General features: G+C 43.2%; 1 protein-coding gene across 1 annotated transcript in view; it reads left to right on the top strand.

Annotated features, from left to right (window-relative positions):
- Positions 1 to 20,310, top strand: part of LOC137320664 (ADAMTS-like protein 1) — a 613,156-nt gene extending 592,846 nt beyond the window's left edge. Inside the window, exons 28-30 of the mRNA XM_067982343.1 lie at positions 9,178 to 9,284; positions 11,231 to 11,451; positions 16,887 to 20,310. Of these exons, the coding sequence (XP_067838444.1) occupies positions 9,178 to 9,284; positions 11,231 to 11,451; positions 16,887 to 16,993 (435 nt within the window). The 3' untranslated portion in view covers positions 16,994 to 20,310. The remainder of the gene's footprint in view (positions 1 to 9,177; positions 9,285 to 11,230; positions 11,452 to 16,886) is intronic.
- The last annotated feature ends 351 nt before the right edge of the window (positions 20,311 to 20,661 follow it).

The raw sequence follows: 20,661 nt of genomic DNA, 5'->3' as shown, positions 1-20,661 counted from the left end.
TACAGTATACTAAATTGAGAGAAGTACAAGTAAATCGTTGTTTCATCTGGGAGGAGTGTTTGGGGCTCTGGATGTTGGGAAGAGAGGAGGTGAAAGGACAGATGTTGCATCCCCTGCGGTCACACGGGAAGGTGCCCTGAGGAGGAGAGCGGGTGTTGGGGGTGATGGAAAAGTGGTCAGGGTATCATGGAGGGAATAGTCCCTTCAGAATGCTGATAAGGGAGGGGAAGATGTGATTGGTGGTGGGATTGCGCTGGAGGGGCGGAAATGGCGGAGGATTATACGTTGAATGTGGAGGCTGGTGGGGTGGAAGGTGAGGACGAAGGGGACCCTATCATGGTTCTGGGAGGGAAGGGAAGGGGTGAGGGCAGAAGTGCGGGAAATGGGACGGACACGGTCGAGGGCCCTGTCATCTACAATGGAGAGGAAACCTCGGTTGAGGTAAAAGGAAGACATATCGGAAGCACTGGTGTAAAAGGTGGCATCGTTGGAACAGATGCAACAGAGAAGGGAATAGAGTCCTTACAGGAAGCGGGGTGGGAGTAAGTGTAATCAAGGTAGCTATGGGAGTCGGTGGGCTTATAGTAGATATTGGTGGACAGCCTATACCGAGAAATTGCCTTGCACCATCATCTCTTTTGTCATTTAATGAGTCCTGCCCTCTGCCCTATCACAGACCTCCCCTTTTCTTCCCTGGCTCTGTACTTGTTAATCAACTGTTAAATCTTTAACTTCTTCCAATTCTGACAAAAGGTCACTGACCTGAAATGTTAACTCTGTTTCCCTCTCCACGGATGCTGCCTGACCTGCTAAGCATTTACAACATTTTCTGGTATTTCAGATTTACAGCATCCATCGTATTTCACTTTTGTACCAGTAATGCTGCATTGTTGGGTTACTTAACAAAGTTTATAGCTTCATTGTGAGCTCACTGGCATCATATTCAAGTATCTTTAAAACCTGGATGAGTTCAGATATAGCTTCTTCCACAAAAGATAGAGGCATGGCCCAGAAATTCCCCAAAGCCCAACTCTGACAGTTACCCCGGGAGCGCACCCACTGTTCACAGGATCAGGGGTCGGGACCTCAAGCAGCAGGCCTTTGGCAGTGTCGGGGCACATACTTGGCACCCCCACTGGAACTGGGTCCTGGGTCTGTTCTACTGCTGCCCCCCCCCCCCCAGAAAGCTGATGCTGCTGCCCTGTATCAGATAAAACAGAAAATTCTGCCCCTTGATCTTTTGGGATCTGAGCATGTCCCACTTGCATCACTGGTGGATTCCCACCAAACTTACAGTGGGAGTCTGCCAGAATGGTTGAGCAATTGAGACTTGAGAGGAGTTCTACATTATTTGGTAATGAATATTTCTAGAGAGCTGGATTAAAACATAGCACTCAAGGAAGTATGGGAACGTCATCTCTTGGGTTGTCCTGAAATTACTGTATTGAATTGAAGTTTTCTTTCAGCGGTAAAGTACAGGATGTTCCTTTATTGTTCCTGCTGACCTAGAACTGGTTTATACAATTAATGGCTGTTATATAGAATTAAGGTTTAAAAAGCATTTATTAGCTCTGGTCTTTTTTTTGCTTTTTACCAATTAGCATCTAATAAACTCTACAAACACATTGAAGGATAAGACTTTCAGCACGGTGAGCTGAGCTGAAATCCTAGCTAAAGATGACAGAAACATTTCAGAGCAAGTTTTTCTCGTAAAGTCAGATAAATTAGTCTGCTTTCTAACCCCTGAATTCCACATTTCCAGCTCACTTCTAAATTCAAAGCCAAGAGTTGATTTTAATCCAGCTTGCCTGAGTTTAATAGATTTAGCCAGTTCTTTGTAGAAAAGAAAACCCAGATAAAATGTAAAAAGATAGAGTGGCAATGTACATAGGCCAGTTCATGCAGTGAGAGTGCAAACCAGCTAAAGGAGTCCGGGAGCAGATTTTTGCAGGGCAGACCAATTGTTGGATCAGAAACTACTCCACACATAAACAGGATAATTTCAAGAGGTATTCTTAGATTCAGCAGTTTTATTTGTTCATATCAGCCCATCAGAAGATGGAGTTCATGACCCTGGGATGGTTAGTTTGGGGCAGTGATATGTTTGACTTTAGAGCAATGATGGGTAGAAGCAATGAACTTGGTAATTGTTATAACTGACACTAAATGGTTAACCTATGGTAACCCTTTAGTGTTAGTATTAAACTTATTCATGATCATAATGTGGGTTAGTTGAAATCACCTGGCGCATACTTGATTGCTTTATGGAGTTGATAAGGCATTTCCCAGAGTTTTACATGAAATTGGCCACAGGTTTGTTTTTCACTCTTGTCCTTTTGCTTCTCCCAGGAGTTAGAAATACTAATGATTGGGAAGGAAATGTACAAGTTGCACTGCCTGGTAGACAGGGTGAGAACCGATGGACCTAAAGGTCTTTTCTCACCCTTCTCTTCCTTTCTTTGTATGTTCGCATCTGTGTTGTGAAAGGAAAAAAAAGTGTCAAACTGCGTCGTTCTTGGCATAATGGGGGTTATGATTATTTTTCTCCTGCAGTTTATTACAGTTTACTAGGCTAGACTAGTGAGTGGTTACCAGTGAAGTCTAGTTTCCTTATTTGTCTGAACAGTGGGAATTCCCATGATGTCAGCTGCCTGAAACTACCTTGATATGAATTTTTATACTCACATCATAAAAGACCCCCAGACGTTTCCATGAACATTTTTGTGTAGTTGTCATGATAGTAATAATTTAAAGCTAAATTTGAATCCATGCCTCCCTATATTTTCCCACCTGCATTGTGTTAATCGCTGTCCTATGGAAAAGTCAACTTGAATTTAATCATTCCGTGCAATTCGAACTGAAATGAAATGCAGTGTTACCCAGTTGCAGGTAAGCTTTGTGTTTTAAGTTGCTGATTTAAATGGGAGTATTATTTCCCCTGGTGTTATAATTGTTCTTTCCCAGTCTCATAATTGCGCAGTAAAATATTTCTTGACTGAACTTGACTTGTTTTACAGAGAATAACTGTAACTGTAAATACTTGCAATACAGATAAATGATATTGGGACAAAGGATCAGGATAATGAAACAGTTTGGGTAGAGATAAGGAATAATAAGGGGAAAAAAACACTATAGGCCTCCTAATAGTTGCAACTCTGCTGGAAGAAGTATTCATCAGGAAATAGTTGGGGCATGTAATAAGGGAACAGCTATAATTATGGGGGATTTTAACTATCATATTAACTGGACAAATCAAATTGGGCAGGGCAGCCTTGAGGAAGAGTTTATTGAGTGTATTAGGGATGGATTTCTTGAGCAGTATGTAAATGATCCTACAAGGGGGCAAGCAACCTTAGACCTGGTCCTGTGTAATGAGACAGGATTAATTAATAATGTCCTAGTTAAGGATCCCCTTGGAATGAGTGACCATAACATGGTTACATTCCATATCCAATTAGAGGGTGAGAAGGTTGGTTCTCAAACAAGCGTACTGAGCTTGAATAAAGGAGACTATGATGGTATGAGAGTGGAATTGATTAAAGTGGACTGGGAAAATAGATTAAAGGGTAAGACGGTACATGAGCAGTGATGTTCATTCAAGGAGTTATTGTACAACTTTCAAAAAATATATATTCCACTGAGGAAAAAAGGGTGTAAAAGAAATGACAGCCATCCGTGGCTAAGTAAAGAAATTAAGGATAGTATCCGACTAAAAACAAGGACATATAAGGTAGCCAAACTTAGTGGGAGGATAGAAGATTGGGAAGTCTTCAAAAGACAGCAAAAAGGATTGATTAAGAAAGGGAAGATAGATTATGAAAATAAATTAGCAAAAAATATAAAACAGATAGCAAGAGTTTCTACAGTTATATAAAAAGAAAAAGGGTGGCTAAGGCAAACATAGGTTCCTTAGAGGATGAGACCGGGAAATTAATGGTGGGAAATATGGAGATGGCAAAAATGCTGAACAAATATTTTGTTTCAGTCTTTACGGTAGAGGACACTAAGAATATCCCAACACTGGACAAACGGGGCTCTAGGGGGGCGGGAGGAGCTAAATACGATTAAAATCACTAAGGAATTGGTACTCAGTAAATTAATGGGACTCAAGGCAGATAAATCCCCTGGACCTGATGGCTTACATCCTAGGGTCTTGAGGGAAGTGGCAGTAGGGATTGTGGATGCTTTGGTAATAATTTTCCAAAATTCTCTGGACTCGGCAAAGGTCCCGGCAGATTGGAAAACTGCTAATGTAACACCCTTATTTAAAAAGGGTAGTAGGCAGAAGGCTGGAAATTATAGACCAGTTAGCCTAACATCTGTGGTGGGTAGAATTTTGGAGTCTATTATGAGGAGACAGTAGCGGAACATTTGGATAAACATAATTTAATAGGACAAAGTCAGCATGGCTTTACGAAGGGGAAGTCATGTCTGACAAATTTGCTTGAGTTCTTTGAGGACATAACGTACAGGGTGGATAAAGGGGAACCAGTGGACGTAGTGTATTTAGACTTCCAGAAGGCATTCGACAAGGTGCCACATAAAAGATTATTGCTCAAGATAAAAAATCACTGGATTGGGGGTAATATTCTGGCATGGGTGGAGGATTGGTTATCTAACAGGAAGCAGAGAGTTGGGATAAATGGTTCATTCTCGGACTGGCAACCAGTAGCCAGTGGTGTTCCGCAGGGGTCGGTGCTGGGTCCCCAACTCTTTACAATCTATATTAACGATTTGGAGGAGGGGACCGAGTGTAACATATCAAAGTTTGCAGATGATACAAAGATGGGAGGGAAAGTGGAGAGTGAGGAGGACATAAAAAACCTACAGGGGGTTATAGACAGGCTGGGTGAGTGGGCGGAGATTTGGCAGATGCAATACAATATTGGAAAATGTGAGGTTATGCACTTTGGCAGGAAAAATCAGAGAGCAAGTTATTATCTTAATGGCGTGAAACTGGAAAGTACTGCAGTACAAAGGGATCTGGGGGTCCCAGTGCAAGAAAATCAAAAAGTTAGTATGCAGGTGCAGCAGGTGATCAAGAAGGCCAACGGAATGTTGGCTTTTATTGCCAGGGGGATAGAATATAAAAACAGGGAGGTATTGCTGCAGTTATATAAGGTATTGGTGAGACCGCACCTGGAATACTGCATACAGTTTTGGTCTCCATACTTAAGAAAAGACATACTTGCTCTCGAGGCAGTACAAAGAAGGTTCACTCCGTTAATCCCGGACATATGAGGAGAGGTTGAGTAGATTTGGACTCTACTCATTTGAGTTCAGAAGAATGAGATGTGATCTTATTGAAACATATAAGATTGTGAAGGGGCTTGATCGGGTGGATGCGGTAAGGATGTTCCCAAGGATGGGTGAAACTAGAACTAGGGGGCATAATCTTAGAATAAGGGGCTGCTCTTTCAAAACTGAGATGAGGAGAAACTTCTTCACTCAGAGGGTAGTAGGTCTGTGGAATTTGCTGCCCCAGAAAGCTGTGGAAGCTACATCATTAAATAAATTTAAAACAGAAATAGACAGTTTCCTAGAAGTAAAGGGAATTAGGGGTTACGGGGAGCGGGCAAGAAATTGGACATGAATTTAGATTTGAGGTTAGGATCAGATCAGCCATGATCTTATTGGGTGGCGGAGCAGGCTCGAGGGGCCGATTGGCCTACTCCTGCTTCTATTTCTTATGTTCTTTCTTATGACTGGCCCCTATTCAACACCATTGCATTAGTCCCTTTTTGGACTGACTCCCTGTCCAAGTTTGAAGAGGTTTGTTTTATTAACGGTAATAAACGCTGTGACCTCCATTCAGTGCATTACAAAATATCAAGAAAAATTATTTTTCCTTCTAGCTTCTACTCAGTCCCAAGCCTGGAGTTACTCAGGAAGGGACTGAAGGCTCTGTACTTCTGGACATTCTCACTCAGGGGTTCAGTCACCGGCACCACATTCAGCACAGCAAGACCCCAAACTCTCACTCGGTGGTGGTGGTTGGGGGGGGCGGGGCGGGGCGGGGGAAAAACGGTGAGTCACCGGCACCATATTCAGTACAGCAAGATCCCAAACACTCACTCAGTAGCTGCTTCAGTATTATTCACACAGGTTATAAAATCTCCAACAGCTGTTTCTTTGTGCCTGACCTAAATGCATCCTGTTCTGCAGAACACTGTACATTTGACCAAGGACCATCACTTTGCCTCATTGTCCATTTATTATATATATTTTAAAAAGATATTGTGTTCATGATAAAAGTATTTGGCAAAACGTTTTTGTTTTGGAGAGGGAGAACTGCAATTTCCATCATGTGGAAGTGACACAATTTTACCTTTTTGATGCAATTTGTGTCATCAAAGTAATAAAAACAGGTTTGTAAATACTTTTTCATGAACCTAGAGCCACTTTAAAGCTGCATTGTTTCTGTAATTCACGTATAGACCAAGTATGTGGCATAAAAATAAATAAAACAACACTGCATATAGTAGCAAAGAGGCCAGAGTGTAAACACTCTTCAGAATTACAACCTTAAGCTGGAGGGATATGAAACAAGTACCATTCCCCCAGCTAACCACATGGCTCTAATCATGGTTTGAGAAAGAAATAATGTTGCTAGGTCTATTTTTTCCTTACGTAGCTTTGCAAGTCTTACAGGTTATTGCAGAAATTACTTGGATTGTTTATACATTAACTTTAATGTGTAAAATATGGGACTCCCAGGATTCAGGTACAATTACATTTTAATCCGGAGTAGGCTGACTGTTCAGCTGATCAGCAACAAACCTAATAAAAAACAGAGAATTAACCCATCCCCCACTTAGCTGAATGTTAAGTGAAACCAGGCAACGCTTTGACCTTAAAATTACCCTTGACTGAGAAACTTCTGTTCTAATAATTGCGTCACGTCAGTCAAACCTTCGAGCAATCGCAAACCATGACACTTGTATAGTTTGGCTTTATGTGCCCTGGAAATGCGGATCTCGTGTCTAAAATTTCCCCGTGAGAGTAAACGTTGCGTTCCAATCTGAAACATATGGGGCCCGATATTAGGAGGGAGGTGGGGGGTCGCGTGGGCACGTGGGTAACGCGCCCAGTGAAATCGATGGGTTCCCCACGCGATCGTAAGTAAATTGAAGCCACTTACCTTGGTTTCCGGGTTTCGCGCTGGAAAGCTGCGCAGCGGGCGGACTGCGCACTTGCATCATAGGCTGTCAGCTGAAGGAGCCCTATTTAAAGGGGCAGTCCTCCACTGACTGATGCTGCAGAAAATAGGAAAAATTACAGCATGGAGCAGCCCAGGGGGAAGGCTGCTCCCAGGTTTAATGACGCCTCACTCTAGGTCTTACTGGATGGGTGAGGAGGAGGAGGAGGGAGATCTTCCACCCGGCAGACGGGAGGAAGTGGCCTGCCTCTGCCACCACGAAGGCCTGACTCGAGGTGGCAGAGGAGGTCACCACCACCACCAACATAGCACGCACCTGCATACAGTGCAGGAGACGCTTCAATGACCTAACCAGGTCAGCTGAAGTGAGTACTCTTACTCATTCCCCTACACTCCGTCTGCCACATCACCGCCCCCACCCAACATCTTCTGCACTGCCAACCCTACTCTATCACATCACTCCTCACACCCACTGAACCCTCATCCTCATCTTACCTGCACTTCCTCACCTCCCCAGTACTCATCCCACCACTACCACTCAACCCAATCCTCATACAATCTCTTGGCTCTGTCTCATACTCACCCTCTCATGCATCTCTTTCACGGTCAGCCTCACCCAACCTGCCACTACCTGTGCTGCAGCCACAGGGCATGCATCACATATGTGTAGTAGGAAGCGTAAGGCAAACATGTCATGAGCATGAAGGGGATGCATAAGGATGTTTGAGGGTTTGTCATGGTTTTTACTTATATTTGATTTCTGATCAACTCACATTACATATTATATTGTCAGCACTACTGCCACGTCTTGGCCATTCTTGACTGGCTTGTGCAATAAGGCCCTTTCATGAGGTTCTCCATGAACACCCTTGAAGCCACCCATTGGGTCACCCTACAGTGGGTGTATGTGTAGTTGCACGACTACTTTGTGCAGGTGCCTGTTGCGCAGCACTGTGTTGTGTAGCTCCACGTGGCGGAGGTGGACGCGTGCCTGGCGATGTTGCTCGTCCTCCAATGGAGTGATGAATGCAGCTTTGGAAACCCCCCCACCCCTCCATCCTGACGGTGTGGTGTGAGTGTGAGGGGGTCCGCAAAGTAGGTAAATGTGTTTGGACGGCAGAGTTTAGGGTATGATGTAATAATTTGGAGTGTGGAGACAACGGTGTGGCAAACAAAACTTTGTCTGAGGTGACAGAGTGCCCTGGTGCAATGAATGAGGTATTCCCCCCCAACTATCAAGGAATTCTCTGCATCTCTCAATGGCTGCTGACTGAAACAAGTCTGCAACAACAGGGAGTGTTTCCCACAGCATAGGAAACACACTGAGGAGAGTCCAAAATCACATCCCTGCTAAAATCTCTTCCCAATGAGGTCTGTCAACGATCTCAAGTACCTCCTTAACTACCTAAACTGTCATCCCGCCGGCTTTAATTGCCGGTGGGAGTCCCGCATGCGGGGGCTGCGCGCACACCGATTCACATCATTGGGGAACCCGGAAGCGGGCGGGATGGAGCCAGGCTCCTGACCCACTCCGGGATTCCCCAATTTTAGGAACCCCCCGCCACCAACGCACCCGCTCGGCCATCCTAAAATTGACCCCATGGTCTCAGGGCGGCCGTTAACCCTCGAACTTCACAGCCACATTAATACTTCAAATCTTGGCTGGGTCACTGAATCTTAGGGAAGATTTTACTGGGGAGTGGAGGGGGTGGGGTTTGGGGAGAACGAAGCAGGCAGGGAGAGTTGGGGGGTGGGGGGGAGTCTAGGGGGGCCGGTGGGGAGTCGGGGAGAACTAGAGAGGCAGGGAGAGCGGTGGGGTGATTCGGGGAGAATGGGGGTGGGACCTTGGGCAGCAGGGGGTTACAGGGTGGGCCGGGGATAGGTGGGAGGGGGGTTGGCGGTGGTCGAAAGTAGACTTACTGAGAATTTTGTTGGCTATTTTAGTTATATCCAATAAATATTTGAGTGATTGGAATAAAATTGAATTAAATTGTGGCACAAAATGTTTCTTTTCATAGTGCAATGGTCAGTGTGTGGGACTGAGGCTGGGAACTCAACACCGTCACGTCCTCTGCCAGACACACAATGGGACCCAGTTACCTTCTCAGCGGTGCAGCAGCTCAAGGTATCTGATATTTCTATGTAAAATTAGACTTTGTGACGTATTTTCCAGTTTAGTGCTGAACTTGCTATCTTATTCTTATACTGATTGGATCATTCAGTAATAACATTATAAAACAGACATGTAATGTGATTATGTTGTAACACAAATTGACTGATATCTAAAATATAATATAGCTTTTTCCTAATCAACCAAACTCCAAGTTCTGTTGATAAAAGTTTCAACATACTCTAAGCAGGAATTGCCTATGCATCAACCTATTTTTATATCACTCAAACATCAAATAATTCACAATGAATGGCACATCATCGGAAAAAATGTAATTTGACATTACCCTGTGTAACATACACACAAGATTTTTAACTATATTTCAAAGAAAAAATGCTTTTTTTTCCCGGCCACCCCCACACAGGCACAATTTTGGGTATTTCCCATCTTCTTTAAGTCCCCCCCACCTCACCATTTCCCATTGAGAGTGTGGTGAGGGAAACCTTCTCTCAAGCCTTTGGTAGTACAACCGGTGTCAGCTGTGGCTCAGTGGTAGCACTCTTGCCTCTGAGTCAGAAGGTTGTGGGTTCATCCCAGAGACTTGAGTGCAAAATCTAGGCTAACACATCTGATTCTATGATTCTAACACTCCCAATGCAGTACTGAGGGGGTGCTTCATTGTCATAGGTGTGCCATCTTTCAGGTAAGATGTTAAACCAAGGTCCCATCTGCCCTCTCGTGGATGTAAAAGATTCCACAGACACTGTTTCGAAGAAGAGCAGAGGAGTTCTCCCTGCTAATATTTATCCCTCAACCAACATCACTAAAAATAGATTATCTGACCATTTATCACATTGCTGTTTGTGGGATCTTGCTGTGTGCAAATTGGTTGCTGTGTTTCCTACATTACAACAGTGACTACACTTCAAAAGATATTTCATTGGCTTGTAAAGCGCTTTGAGACATCTTGAGGTCATGAAAGGCGGTATATAAATGCAAATGCTTTTTTTAGCCGTGTAATTCTTTTTCCCCTTTATTGCTTATGATCAGTCATTGATTAGACTTCAAAAGTAATTCTTAGTGTGAAGTGCTTTGCGATGTTTCAACATGATACGGTGATATTTAAATGCAAGTGTTGTTATAATGAGACTGTGGTAGTCTGTGCATGTGACCCTTTTATTGTTCGCACAGGTTTGATGTTATTGCTGACGTTTGGAATATTATACTGCTGTCAGCAAATGTTCCAGCTCCAGTCATTTCCTGAATCTATAGTTCTGTTTAAAATATGCACCATAGCATGGATGCTGAACCGACAGCTGATGGGCTACCACTGGCTCTTGGGTTGGCACAGCATGGCTCACATTGATCTGTGGGTGTACATTGTGGGCATTTCTATTTAAAGCTCTAACACACTATAGGCCAAACCCCTAAAGCAAAAATGTAAGTGTTCAAGAAAAGCAATGGAATTGTTTAGGTAAACAGAAAAGGCGCAATTCTGGAAATCTCCAATTAAAACAGAAAATCCTGGAAATGCTTTATAGATCAGTTGGTAACTGAAAGAGAGGGTTAACATTTCAGGTAGGACCTCTTATCAGAGCTTCATCAATTTTAATTTCAATAGATTTGGAAGTGTGCCATTTACTTTTTGGATTAAAAGATGGTTAGAGAGAGGGTGGGCCAGTAGGTTGGACGCTGGTATTTCAGCACTGAGATCCTGAGTTCAACTCCAGTCCAGACTATTGGGATAAAAGCTATAGCTGCTGGCTGGAGAGGTCCTGTGTGAAATAAGTTTGAGCAGTCTCAATCAAGTTCCTAGAACTCCACAGGACAAAACAGTGCCTAATTTGGTCCCGAGGGGTGCTGGACCTAGAATGGAAAGGGTGGCATTGATTAAGTACACTGATGAAAGTATGTTCTGTTTATTTTTTAATATAATCATTAACATGTTTTGTTCATCTTAGGCCACTCAGCACACGGAACTGTACCTCAGATGCTTGTATTGTCCAATGGCGAAGTAGTTCCTGGACGCCATGTACCTCTTCCTGTGGTAATTACGGTTTTCAGTCCAGACGAGTAGAATGTGTGCATCTGCACACAAACAAACAAGTGAGGGAACAATTCTGCTTATGGAAACAGAGGCCAATGAACTGGCAACGATGTAACATCAGCCCGTGTGAGAAATGTGAGTACCAGCTCAGCAACAAATTGAAATTTTAAGAAACATATTAATCTGTAGTTTATGCAGTAGGAAAATTCTAAACCTGAAAACTGTAGATTAAAAATGCTGTGAGCGATTTTAGATGTGAAATGGTAGAATGTGAATTCACAACGATGGTTTGTTTGAGCAGTAAGTTCCAGGTCTTGCCATCCTGGTGAGAAGAGGCTCTGAGTGCAGGCTGGAAGTTTCTCCACAATACAGGAAGTGTAACTGGAAGCCACAGACCAGTTATAGGTGGTCCTAGCAAATCCTATGGACAGTTCACCCAGCTCTTTCCTCAGCTACCGATGGCGTGTGGGGAAGTTTTTTTTATATTTTTATATTCACAGAGATTCACATTACACCCACACAACATCCGCTCTCTTACAAATGGATACAAGAGACTTCCCAATTGATACGCACCACCTGAATACACTTAACACTAATTGATATAAATCATAGGAACAGGAGTACACCATTCATCCCCTCGAGCCCGCCCCGCCATTTGTTAAGATCATGGCTGATCTGTGATCTAACTCCTTATACCTGCCTTTGGCCCATATCCCTTAATGCCTTTGGTTGCCAAAAAGCTATCGATCTCAGATTTAAAATTAGCAATTGAGCTAGCATCAATTGCCATTTGCGGAAGAGAGTTCCAAACTTCTACCACCCTTTGTGTGTAGACGTGTTTTCTAATCTCACTCCTGAAAGGTCTGGCTCTAATTTTTAGACTGTGCCCCCTAGTCCTAGAATCCCCAACCAGCGGAAATAGTTTCTCTCTATCCATCCTATCTGTTCCCCTTAATATCTTATAAACTTCGATCAGATCACCCCTTAACCTTCTAAACTCTAGAGAATACAACCCTAATTTGTGTAATCTCTCCTCGTAACTTAACCCTTGAAGTCCGCGTATCATTCTAGTAAACCTATGCTGCACTCCCTCATGGATATAATTAACATAGCCTGCCTGCTTTAGGCATTTCAAAAACCTACATCATGTCTCCCTCAATCCTATATTCTCCAGTGAAAAGTTCTTAGGGTTGTAAGTGATGAGGAGACACTAAGTCCCAGTCCCCAGTGCATCAATATCCTCTTTAAAGTAGCGTACCCAGAACTGCAGACAATAGGGTCAGTTTGTAGCTCCCATGCTCCCAGTGAGGAGGTTCAAAGACAGCACAAGTTGAAGAATTGGCAGTACAGCATCATAGTAGGTACAGCACAGGAGGAGGCCATTTGGCCCATTGTGCCTGTGCCGGCTCTTTGAAAGAGCTATCCAATTGGTACCACTCCCATGCTCTTTCCCCATAGCCCTGTAATTTTTTTCCCTTCAAGTATTTATCCAATTCTCTTTTGAAAGTTATTATTGAATCTGCTTCCACCACCCTTTCAGGCAGTGAATTCCAGATCATTACAACTCGCTGTAAAAAAAATGTTTCCTCATGTCGCCTCTGGCTCTTCCGCCGATCACCTTAAATCTGTGACCTCTGGTTACTGACCCTTCTGCCACTGGAACCAGTTTCTTCTAATTTACTCTATCAAAACCGTTCATGATTTTCAACACCTCTATCAAATCTCCCCTTAATCTTCTCTGTTATAAGGAGAACAACCCCAGCTTCTCCAATCTCTCCACATAACTGAAGTCCCTCATCCCTGGCACCATTTTAGTGAATCTCTTCTGCACCCTCTCTAAGGCCTTGACATCTTTCCTAACGTGGGGTGCCCAGAATTGAACACACTATTCCAGCTGATGCCGAACTAGTGTTTTATAATGGTTCAGCATAACTTCCTTGCTTTTGTACTCTATGCCTCTATTAATAAAGTCCAGGATCCTGTATGCTTTTTTAACAGCCTTCTCATCTTATCCTGCCACCTTCAAAGATTTGTGTACATAAACCCCAGGTTTCTCTGTTCCTGCACCCACTTTGAAATTGTACCATTTAGTTTATATAGTATATTCTTCCTATCAAAATGCGTCACTTCACACTTTAGTTAAATTTCATCTGCCATGTATCTGCCCATTTGACCAGTCTGTCTATGTCCCCCTGAAGGTTGCAGCCTTATCTCCAACCTTCACTCCCTTTGAGCGCGGACAGCATGAATGGGTGAGTAGGATTGATGGGGTGGGGGGGGTTGTAATATACTGGCATGAATAGAGGATTGGCTAACTAACAGAAAACAAAGAGTCGGGATAAAAGGGTCATTTTCAAAATGGGGTGCCGCAGGGATCAGTGCTGGGGCCTCAACTATTTACAATCTATATCAATAACTTGGATGAAGGAACGGAGTGTCTTGCGGCCATATTTGCTGATGATACAAAGATAGGTGGACAAGCAAGTTGCGATGAGGACAAAAAGGGCTCGATTTTCACACCCCCGAGTGGGTGCATTCGTGGCGGGGGGGCTGCGAAAATCGGGGATTCCTGGGGCAGGTCCGGAGCCCGGCTCCAACCTGCCCACTTTCGGGTTCCCCAGTGACCCGCTGACGTGCACGCAGCCCCCACATCTGGGACTCCCGCCGGCAATTAAAGCCGGTGGGATGCCACTTGAAGTAATTAACCAGGTATTTCAGGTCGTTTACAGACCTGATTGACCTGATATTTTAGGATGGGTGGGATTTTCAAGTCAACTGGGACTGTTTCCTGTACTGGGGGAAACACTCCCAGTTGAAATGGACGTGTTGCAGCCATCAGCCTGTGGCAGCTGCAAAGGTCCATTTGACAGGTGTGGGGAGACCCTCACTTATTGCAGGAGGCCACTCTGTCACTTTGGTCAAAGTTTGGCCTCCAACACCCTCCTCCTAACAATAAAATTCACCAACTTGCACATTTACCCCAGTGTCCAGACACATTTACCGACCTTGCGGACCCCCTCAAATGTACATCTTCCGGATGGGGGCCGCCGTAGCTACAGTCATGACCTCCTTGGAGGACGAACAACATCACCAGCCTCACCGGCCACGCTGTCCACCTTTGACACGTGCAGCTCCACAACAGTGCTGTGACACATCCACCTGCACAGCAGGAGGGAGGGCAACCGCAGAGAGAGATGCGTCGCAGAAGGCACTACCCTCGCCACAGGGTCTACAGACCGAGGCTCAGCTTCCTGGACCTCTCTGAGCAGCAGTGCACATGGAGGCTCAGAGTCACTGGACATGCAGCCTCCTTCATGCTGAGCTACTCCCGGCTGGCCCGAGCACCATCATCTTACCTGTCGCTGTCAAAGTCACCACTGCCCTCAACAACTTCTCCTTCGAATCCTTCCAGGGTGCCACCGGGGACATCGCCGACGTCTCTCAGTCGTCTGTACAAAAGAGCCCTGCAAATACACCACACCCACTCTGCAGTGACACAATGGGTGTCATCAGTTGTGGGTCTTCATTGTGATCCTCAGGAAAGGGCATTATTGCACAAACCAGACAAGATTCGCAAAGACGTGGCAGTAGTGGTGACAATATAATATGTAATGTGAGTTGATCAGAAATTAAATACAAGTAAAAACCATGACAAACCCTCAAACACCCTTGTGCATCCCCTTCATGCTCACGACATGTTTGCCTTACGCTTCCTACTGCACATATGTGATGCATGCCCTGTGGCTGCAGCACAGGTAGTGGCAGGTTGGGTGAGGCTGACCGTGAAAGAGATGCATGAGAGGGTGAGTATGCGGTTGAGCCATGAGATTGTATGAGGATTGGGTTGAGTGGTAGTGGTGGGATGAGTACTGGGCGAAGTGAGTAAGTGCAGGTAAGATGAGGATAAGCTTTGAGTGGGTGTGAGGAGTGATGTGATAGAGTAGTGTTGGCAGTGCAGAAGGAGATGTGGGGTGGGGGCGGTGATGTGGTAGACGGAGTGTAGGGGAATGAGTAAGCGTACTCAGGTCATTGAAGCGCCTCCTGCACTGTATGCAGGTGCGCGATATGTTGGTGGTGCAGGTGACCTCCTCTGCCACCTCGAGCCAGGCATTCTTGGTGGCAGAGGCAGGCCGCTTCCTCCCACCCACCGGGGAGAAGATCTCTGTTCTCCCCCTCCTCTTCACCCCATCGAATTAGACCTGGAGTGAGGCATCATTAAACCTGGGAGCAGCCTTCCCCCTGGGCTGCTCCATGCTGTAATTTTTCCTATTTTCTGCAGCATCAGTCAGTGGAGGACTGCCCCTTTAAATAAGGCTCCTCCAGCTGACAGCCTATGCTGTGCATGCGCTGTCCGCCCGCTGCGCAGCTTTCCAGCACAAAACCTGGAAGCAAAGATAAGTACCTCCAATCGAGCTGCAATCGCATGTGGAGCATCCCGATTTCACTTGGCGCGTTCACCCGCCGCTCTCCTAATATCGGGCCCGAAGTGTCTGCAAAGGGATATTGCTAGGTTAAGCAAAAGGGTAAAAATTTGGCAGATGGAATATAATGTGAGAAAATGTGAAGTCATCCACTTTGGGAGGAAAAATAAAAAAGCAAAATATTATTTGAATGGAGAAATACTATAAAATGCTGTGGTACAGAGGGATCTGGGTGTCCTCGTACATGAAACACAAAAAGTCAACATACAGATGCAGCAGGAAATCCAGAAGGCAAACGGAATATTGGCTTTTATTTCTAGGGGGATGGAGTATAAAAGCAGGGAAGTCATGCTACAACTGTACAGGGTGCTGGTGAGACCACACCTGGAGTACTGCGTACAATTCTGGTGCCCTTATTTGAGAAAGGACATACTTGCATTGGAGGCAGTTCAGAGGTTGATTCCGGGTATGGAAGGGTTGTCTTATGAGGAAAGATTGAACAGGTTGGGTCTATACTCATTGGAGTTTGGAAGAATGAGAGGAGATCTTATTGAAACATACAAGATTCTGAGGGGCCTCGATAGAGTAGATGCTGAGAGGATGTTACTCATCATGGGGGAATGTAAAACTAGGGGGCATAGTCTCAGAATAAGGGGTCACCCGTTTAAGACGGAAATGAGGAGGAATTTCTTCTCCCAGAGGGTCGTGAGTCTTTGGAATTCTTTACCCCAAAAAGCTGTGGAGGCTGAGTCATTGAATACATTCAAGGCTGAGTTAGACAAATTTTTGATCAGCAAGGGAGTCAAAGGATATGGGGAAAGGGAGGGAAAGTGGAGTTGAGGTAAAAATCAGATCAGCCATGATCTCATTAAATGGCAGAGCAGGCTCGAGGGACCGAATGGCCTACTCCTGCTCCCATCTCTTATGGTCTTATGGTCACTCTAATATTCCCATGTGGCTTCATCAGTAATCTACACAAGGCTAAGATAATAACAGTGTTGGTCCAATTTTGTTGATGACAACTTCACATTGACTGGAAACTTTCTGTGAATGGTCAATAGCATTGTGCGATTTATTGGATTTGTAGTAAGATAGAGTTTATTATTGTGTATAATTTATGCTTTCTTTTTCCCCTCCCCCCTCCCACAGCGGAATGCAGAGACACAACCAGATACTGTGAAATGGTAAAGCGACTAAAACTGTGCCACCTCTCCCAGTACAAACTTCGCTGCTGTGTATCTTGCAGGGACATCTGAAAATGACAGCAGTTCTATAATTTATCCTGTGACAATGAAATAATGGGGGAAAAAACTAACTTGAAATGGTTACGTTATTTTGAAATTTCAACAATGCACCCTGTGTGTTTTTTATTAAAAGATAGACAAATATTTCCATGGCTGCTTGAAGAGAAAATATGCATTTGAATAGAAAATAAATCTGTCAGCTGCCATTCTGGGTATAGTAGGACTATCACAATAAGTTTAGACACACTGTACATTCCTTTATTACCTTTTGTGCTTTGGATGAAGGCTTCAGCCATTTTGACGAGTGCTGTTTGTAGCACTGACATGACACCGGAACAACCGTTCTTGTGATGGGCTAGTTCTAGAATGACTTTGACTACCTTCCTTCATCTATCAAAGGCCAAGGGAAATGTGTAAATCTGCTTTGGCTGTTTCGTGGAATTTCTGCTCAGACCTTTTATGGAATATTGCAAAGAAACCAACTTTATTACAAACAGACTACTGGCATGGCACATTGCTGTGAGTTTGAAGGGGAAACTGAAGCAAATAGACTTAAATGTGACAAATGGTGTTGGAATGTACCCCTTGTATTTGAAAAGAAATGCAGTATTATTGAGAGAAAGGGAGAGAAGAATGACCTATTTACTTTTTTCCACATCTATCACAGATCTAAACCAACTGGTGAAGTAAGCATTATTTACTGAGATTCTTGGATGAGGATGCTGATCTATCTGAATTATATGTATATTTACTGACCATCTTTCTGGTGGAACGTGGCCCTGAATTCTGCAGGAGATTCTGCCATTCTCCCACTGAAATTAGGGCAGGAGATTGGGGCAACCCCACAAAAATTCAGGAACAGTGCTGTTATTCAGAATAATAAGCAAAAATCAGTGAAGATTAAACATTTAATTACAAAATCTAGAAAAATAAAAGGGGTGAACAGATGATGCCAGAGGCAGCAGCATCTATCCATACACACTTCCTTGGTGAAATATGTTCCATGTTCCAATGGTATCTGGGGAGGCTAAAAACGTTCCTATTCTCTTAGTCTTCATGGTTCATTCCAGGTTCAGTATGAAGTCCTGTTCAACTGCAGTTACTCATTGGTTCCCATTCCCGTTGCAAAATATCCCTCCCAACATTTGTTATATTAATGACAGCTCTTATTAAATTGTGATGTCCCTCTCACCTTATTTCTGTTTTGTTTTAAATATTTCATGTTAGATTGTGAATAATAATGTGCCGGTCAGTTGTTTAGTTTTTGACTTGGACTGTAGTATTGAATTGGCCACATTTTATTTATTTATTTAAAGCTATTTTTCCTCCCAGCCCTCTGCCTTTCTCAGTACATTTTGTCCCCAGTGCCAATCGTTCCCCAACCAAGAGGGCAGATAGGTGGCTTGCCTCTACCTTCTGTCATTGCCATTAAGTAGCTAAGAGGAGTCTGATCAGAGGCTTTGGTTGACCCATCCTCCGATTTTGTGTCTCTCTGCAGTGCAACTTGTCCTAACACTCAGTAATGTAGTAACATCAGACCATCTACATGCTCTTGCACACATTTCAGATGAATATCCTCCCCTCTGATCCATTCAGAGAAATGTAATGGGGAAGTTCTGAAATAAAGAGGGTAACCAATTATTCATCAATTTCTCTGCTGCAGGATGATTATCACAGCCCATTACTTTATATTCTTGTCCTTGCTTTAGGTCTCCCCAGGCCACATGCCGTTTCCTAGCTAGGAGAGTGCACAGGAGGTCTAGTCCGAGACATCTTCTAATCTTAACTCTTGTGTGAGAGTGACCCAGGGTGATTTTTCCTCATTCTCTATGAAGTACTTTGTCTTCACTCACTACCTAGCCCTAGAGTAAGAATTCACTATATGTGTAAACATGGCTTCCAAGCCATGTCAAACTATCTCATGGTACAATGAATTATATCAACATCAGTGCCATCATACTATATTAACGCAATACTTATAAGTCACCCTGTCCTTCATGGACTATGTTTAAGGCCCCAAGAATATATAAAAATGGATAATTACATTATCCATATTCAAGTGGTTCAGCGAATATCATAAACCAGGAGGATGTGCAGTGTCTCCTGACTCAGTATTACTCACTTGCTGTTGTTTCATACAATGTTTGCATTTCTAAAGCATTTATTGCTTACTTACATGAATGGATGTAATTCTCATGCTGTTTAACAGTCATTATGAGGTAAGTATATGTAGGTTACTAGTCACATGATACATCTTGATGTGATCAAGTGTAGGTTATTGATTGTGTGACTGGTTAAAAAGGCTCTCTTTTGCAATAAAAGGCCAGGCCATTTACTGTATTGTAAATTAAAATTTAAAAAAACAATTCTCACCTTTATACAGAAGCAAGCTTTCCTTTTCAGCAAAGTGGGTCTAAAATCTAAGCAACTTAGTTCTCTAAATTAATGTATAACGTAAGATAAAATCTTTGTAAAATACACTATCTATTTATTAGAAAGTCTTGTTGAAAAGTGCAATATACCTGTTTAACTGTACATTATGTTGTCCAGAAAATAACTATATTTGGGGGACTTTTATTTTCTTATTACCAAAGCTTTTTTTTGGGGTTTTTTTGCAATAGAATTTGAATTTCTTATTTTGTTAGCACTTCCATTGAATACTTTTTCACTTATTTGTTTTGTGCTGCACTTCTGGGTGTTTCATCCAAAATCATTGGGCTGCATGAATTAAGGGATAAATTTCCAATGTGTTGCAGCTGTTATATTAAAAGCAGAATGTTGTTTCCCAATCCTCCTTCCCCACAAACATTCTCTGATTGCAGTCCTTCCAATCACTGATTTGCCAGACTTGTTGCTGTGTACATAATGCATTTATCTATGTTTCCTCTAAGGCTATCAATAGCTTGTGCAAGTGTCCTACAATTATATTTGCTAATCAAGTAACAATGTATGTTAGAAAACATTCCCTGATATTATGGGAAGAATTTGCTCATTTGACTAATCGATTTTGAGTTTAATTTCCCATTTGGTAGTGTGTTACTACATACTAATGGTAGAGGAAACATAGATTAGATATCCTGTTTGCTATTGTTTTGTATTCCTTAGTTTAACTGTGGGTCACAGGTGTAATTGTAGACTCGGAGATCAGTTGGTTGTTATTTCCTCTGGAGCCCAGTGTGAATGTACATTTAGTTTCATCCTGTGACAAAGACCCAGTGACACATCTTCTAATTGCATTGTTGCTGGATAAAGTCTGATATTACTCACCAGAAGCCTATTTATGTAATTCCTTTTGTACCAACTCTACTTAAGTACAAATATTTATTGAATTTCCAGCGTTTCATTTGTTCTCTGATTTACATATGACAGGTATTTAAACACCAATCGATGTGAGTGTTCTTTTGATGCTCAGTCAGATTTTTTCCTGTTACTTGATTTTTCAAAGTACAAAATTCCAACACACCCATAGCTGCAAAAACTCATTGGATTTGTTTTTTCCACAAAGTAAATTAAGGAAAGTGCCAAAATTGTTGAATCAATGGGCTTTCAGTGCATGTTGTTTTCTGCCCACTCCCAAAATGGCTGCCTCATGTTAACAGAATTTAAAATGGTAACACCAACCTGTGTGCATCCCTCATGGGCCAAAAAGCTCTCCTCTGTTCCTATGTATTTAGATGATG

Source organism: Heptranchias perlo, chromosome 4 (assembly GCF_035084215.1).
Source record: "Heptranchias perlo isolate sHepPer1 chromosome 4, sHepPer1.hap1, whole genome shotgun sequence".
Lineage (NCBI taxonomy): Eukaryota > Metazoa > Chordata > Chondrichthyes > Hexanchiformes > Hexanchidae > Heptranchias > Heptranchias perlo.
Note: the sequence above shows the minus strand (reverse complement) of the source record. Positions and strands in the feature narration are given on the sequence as shown.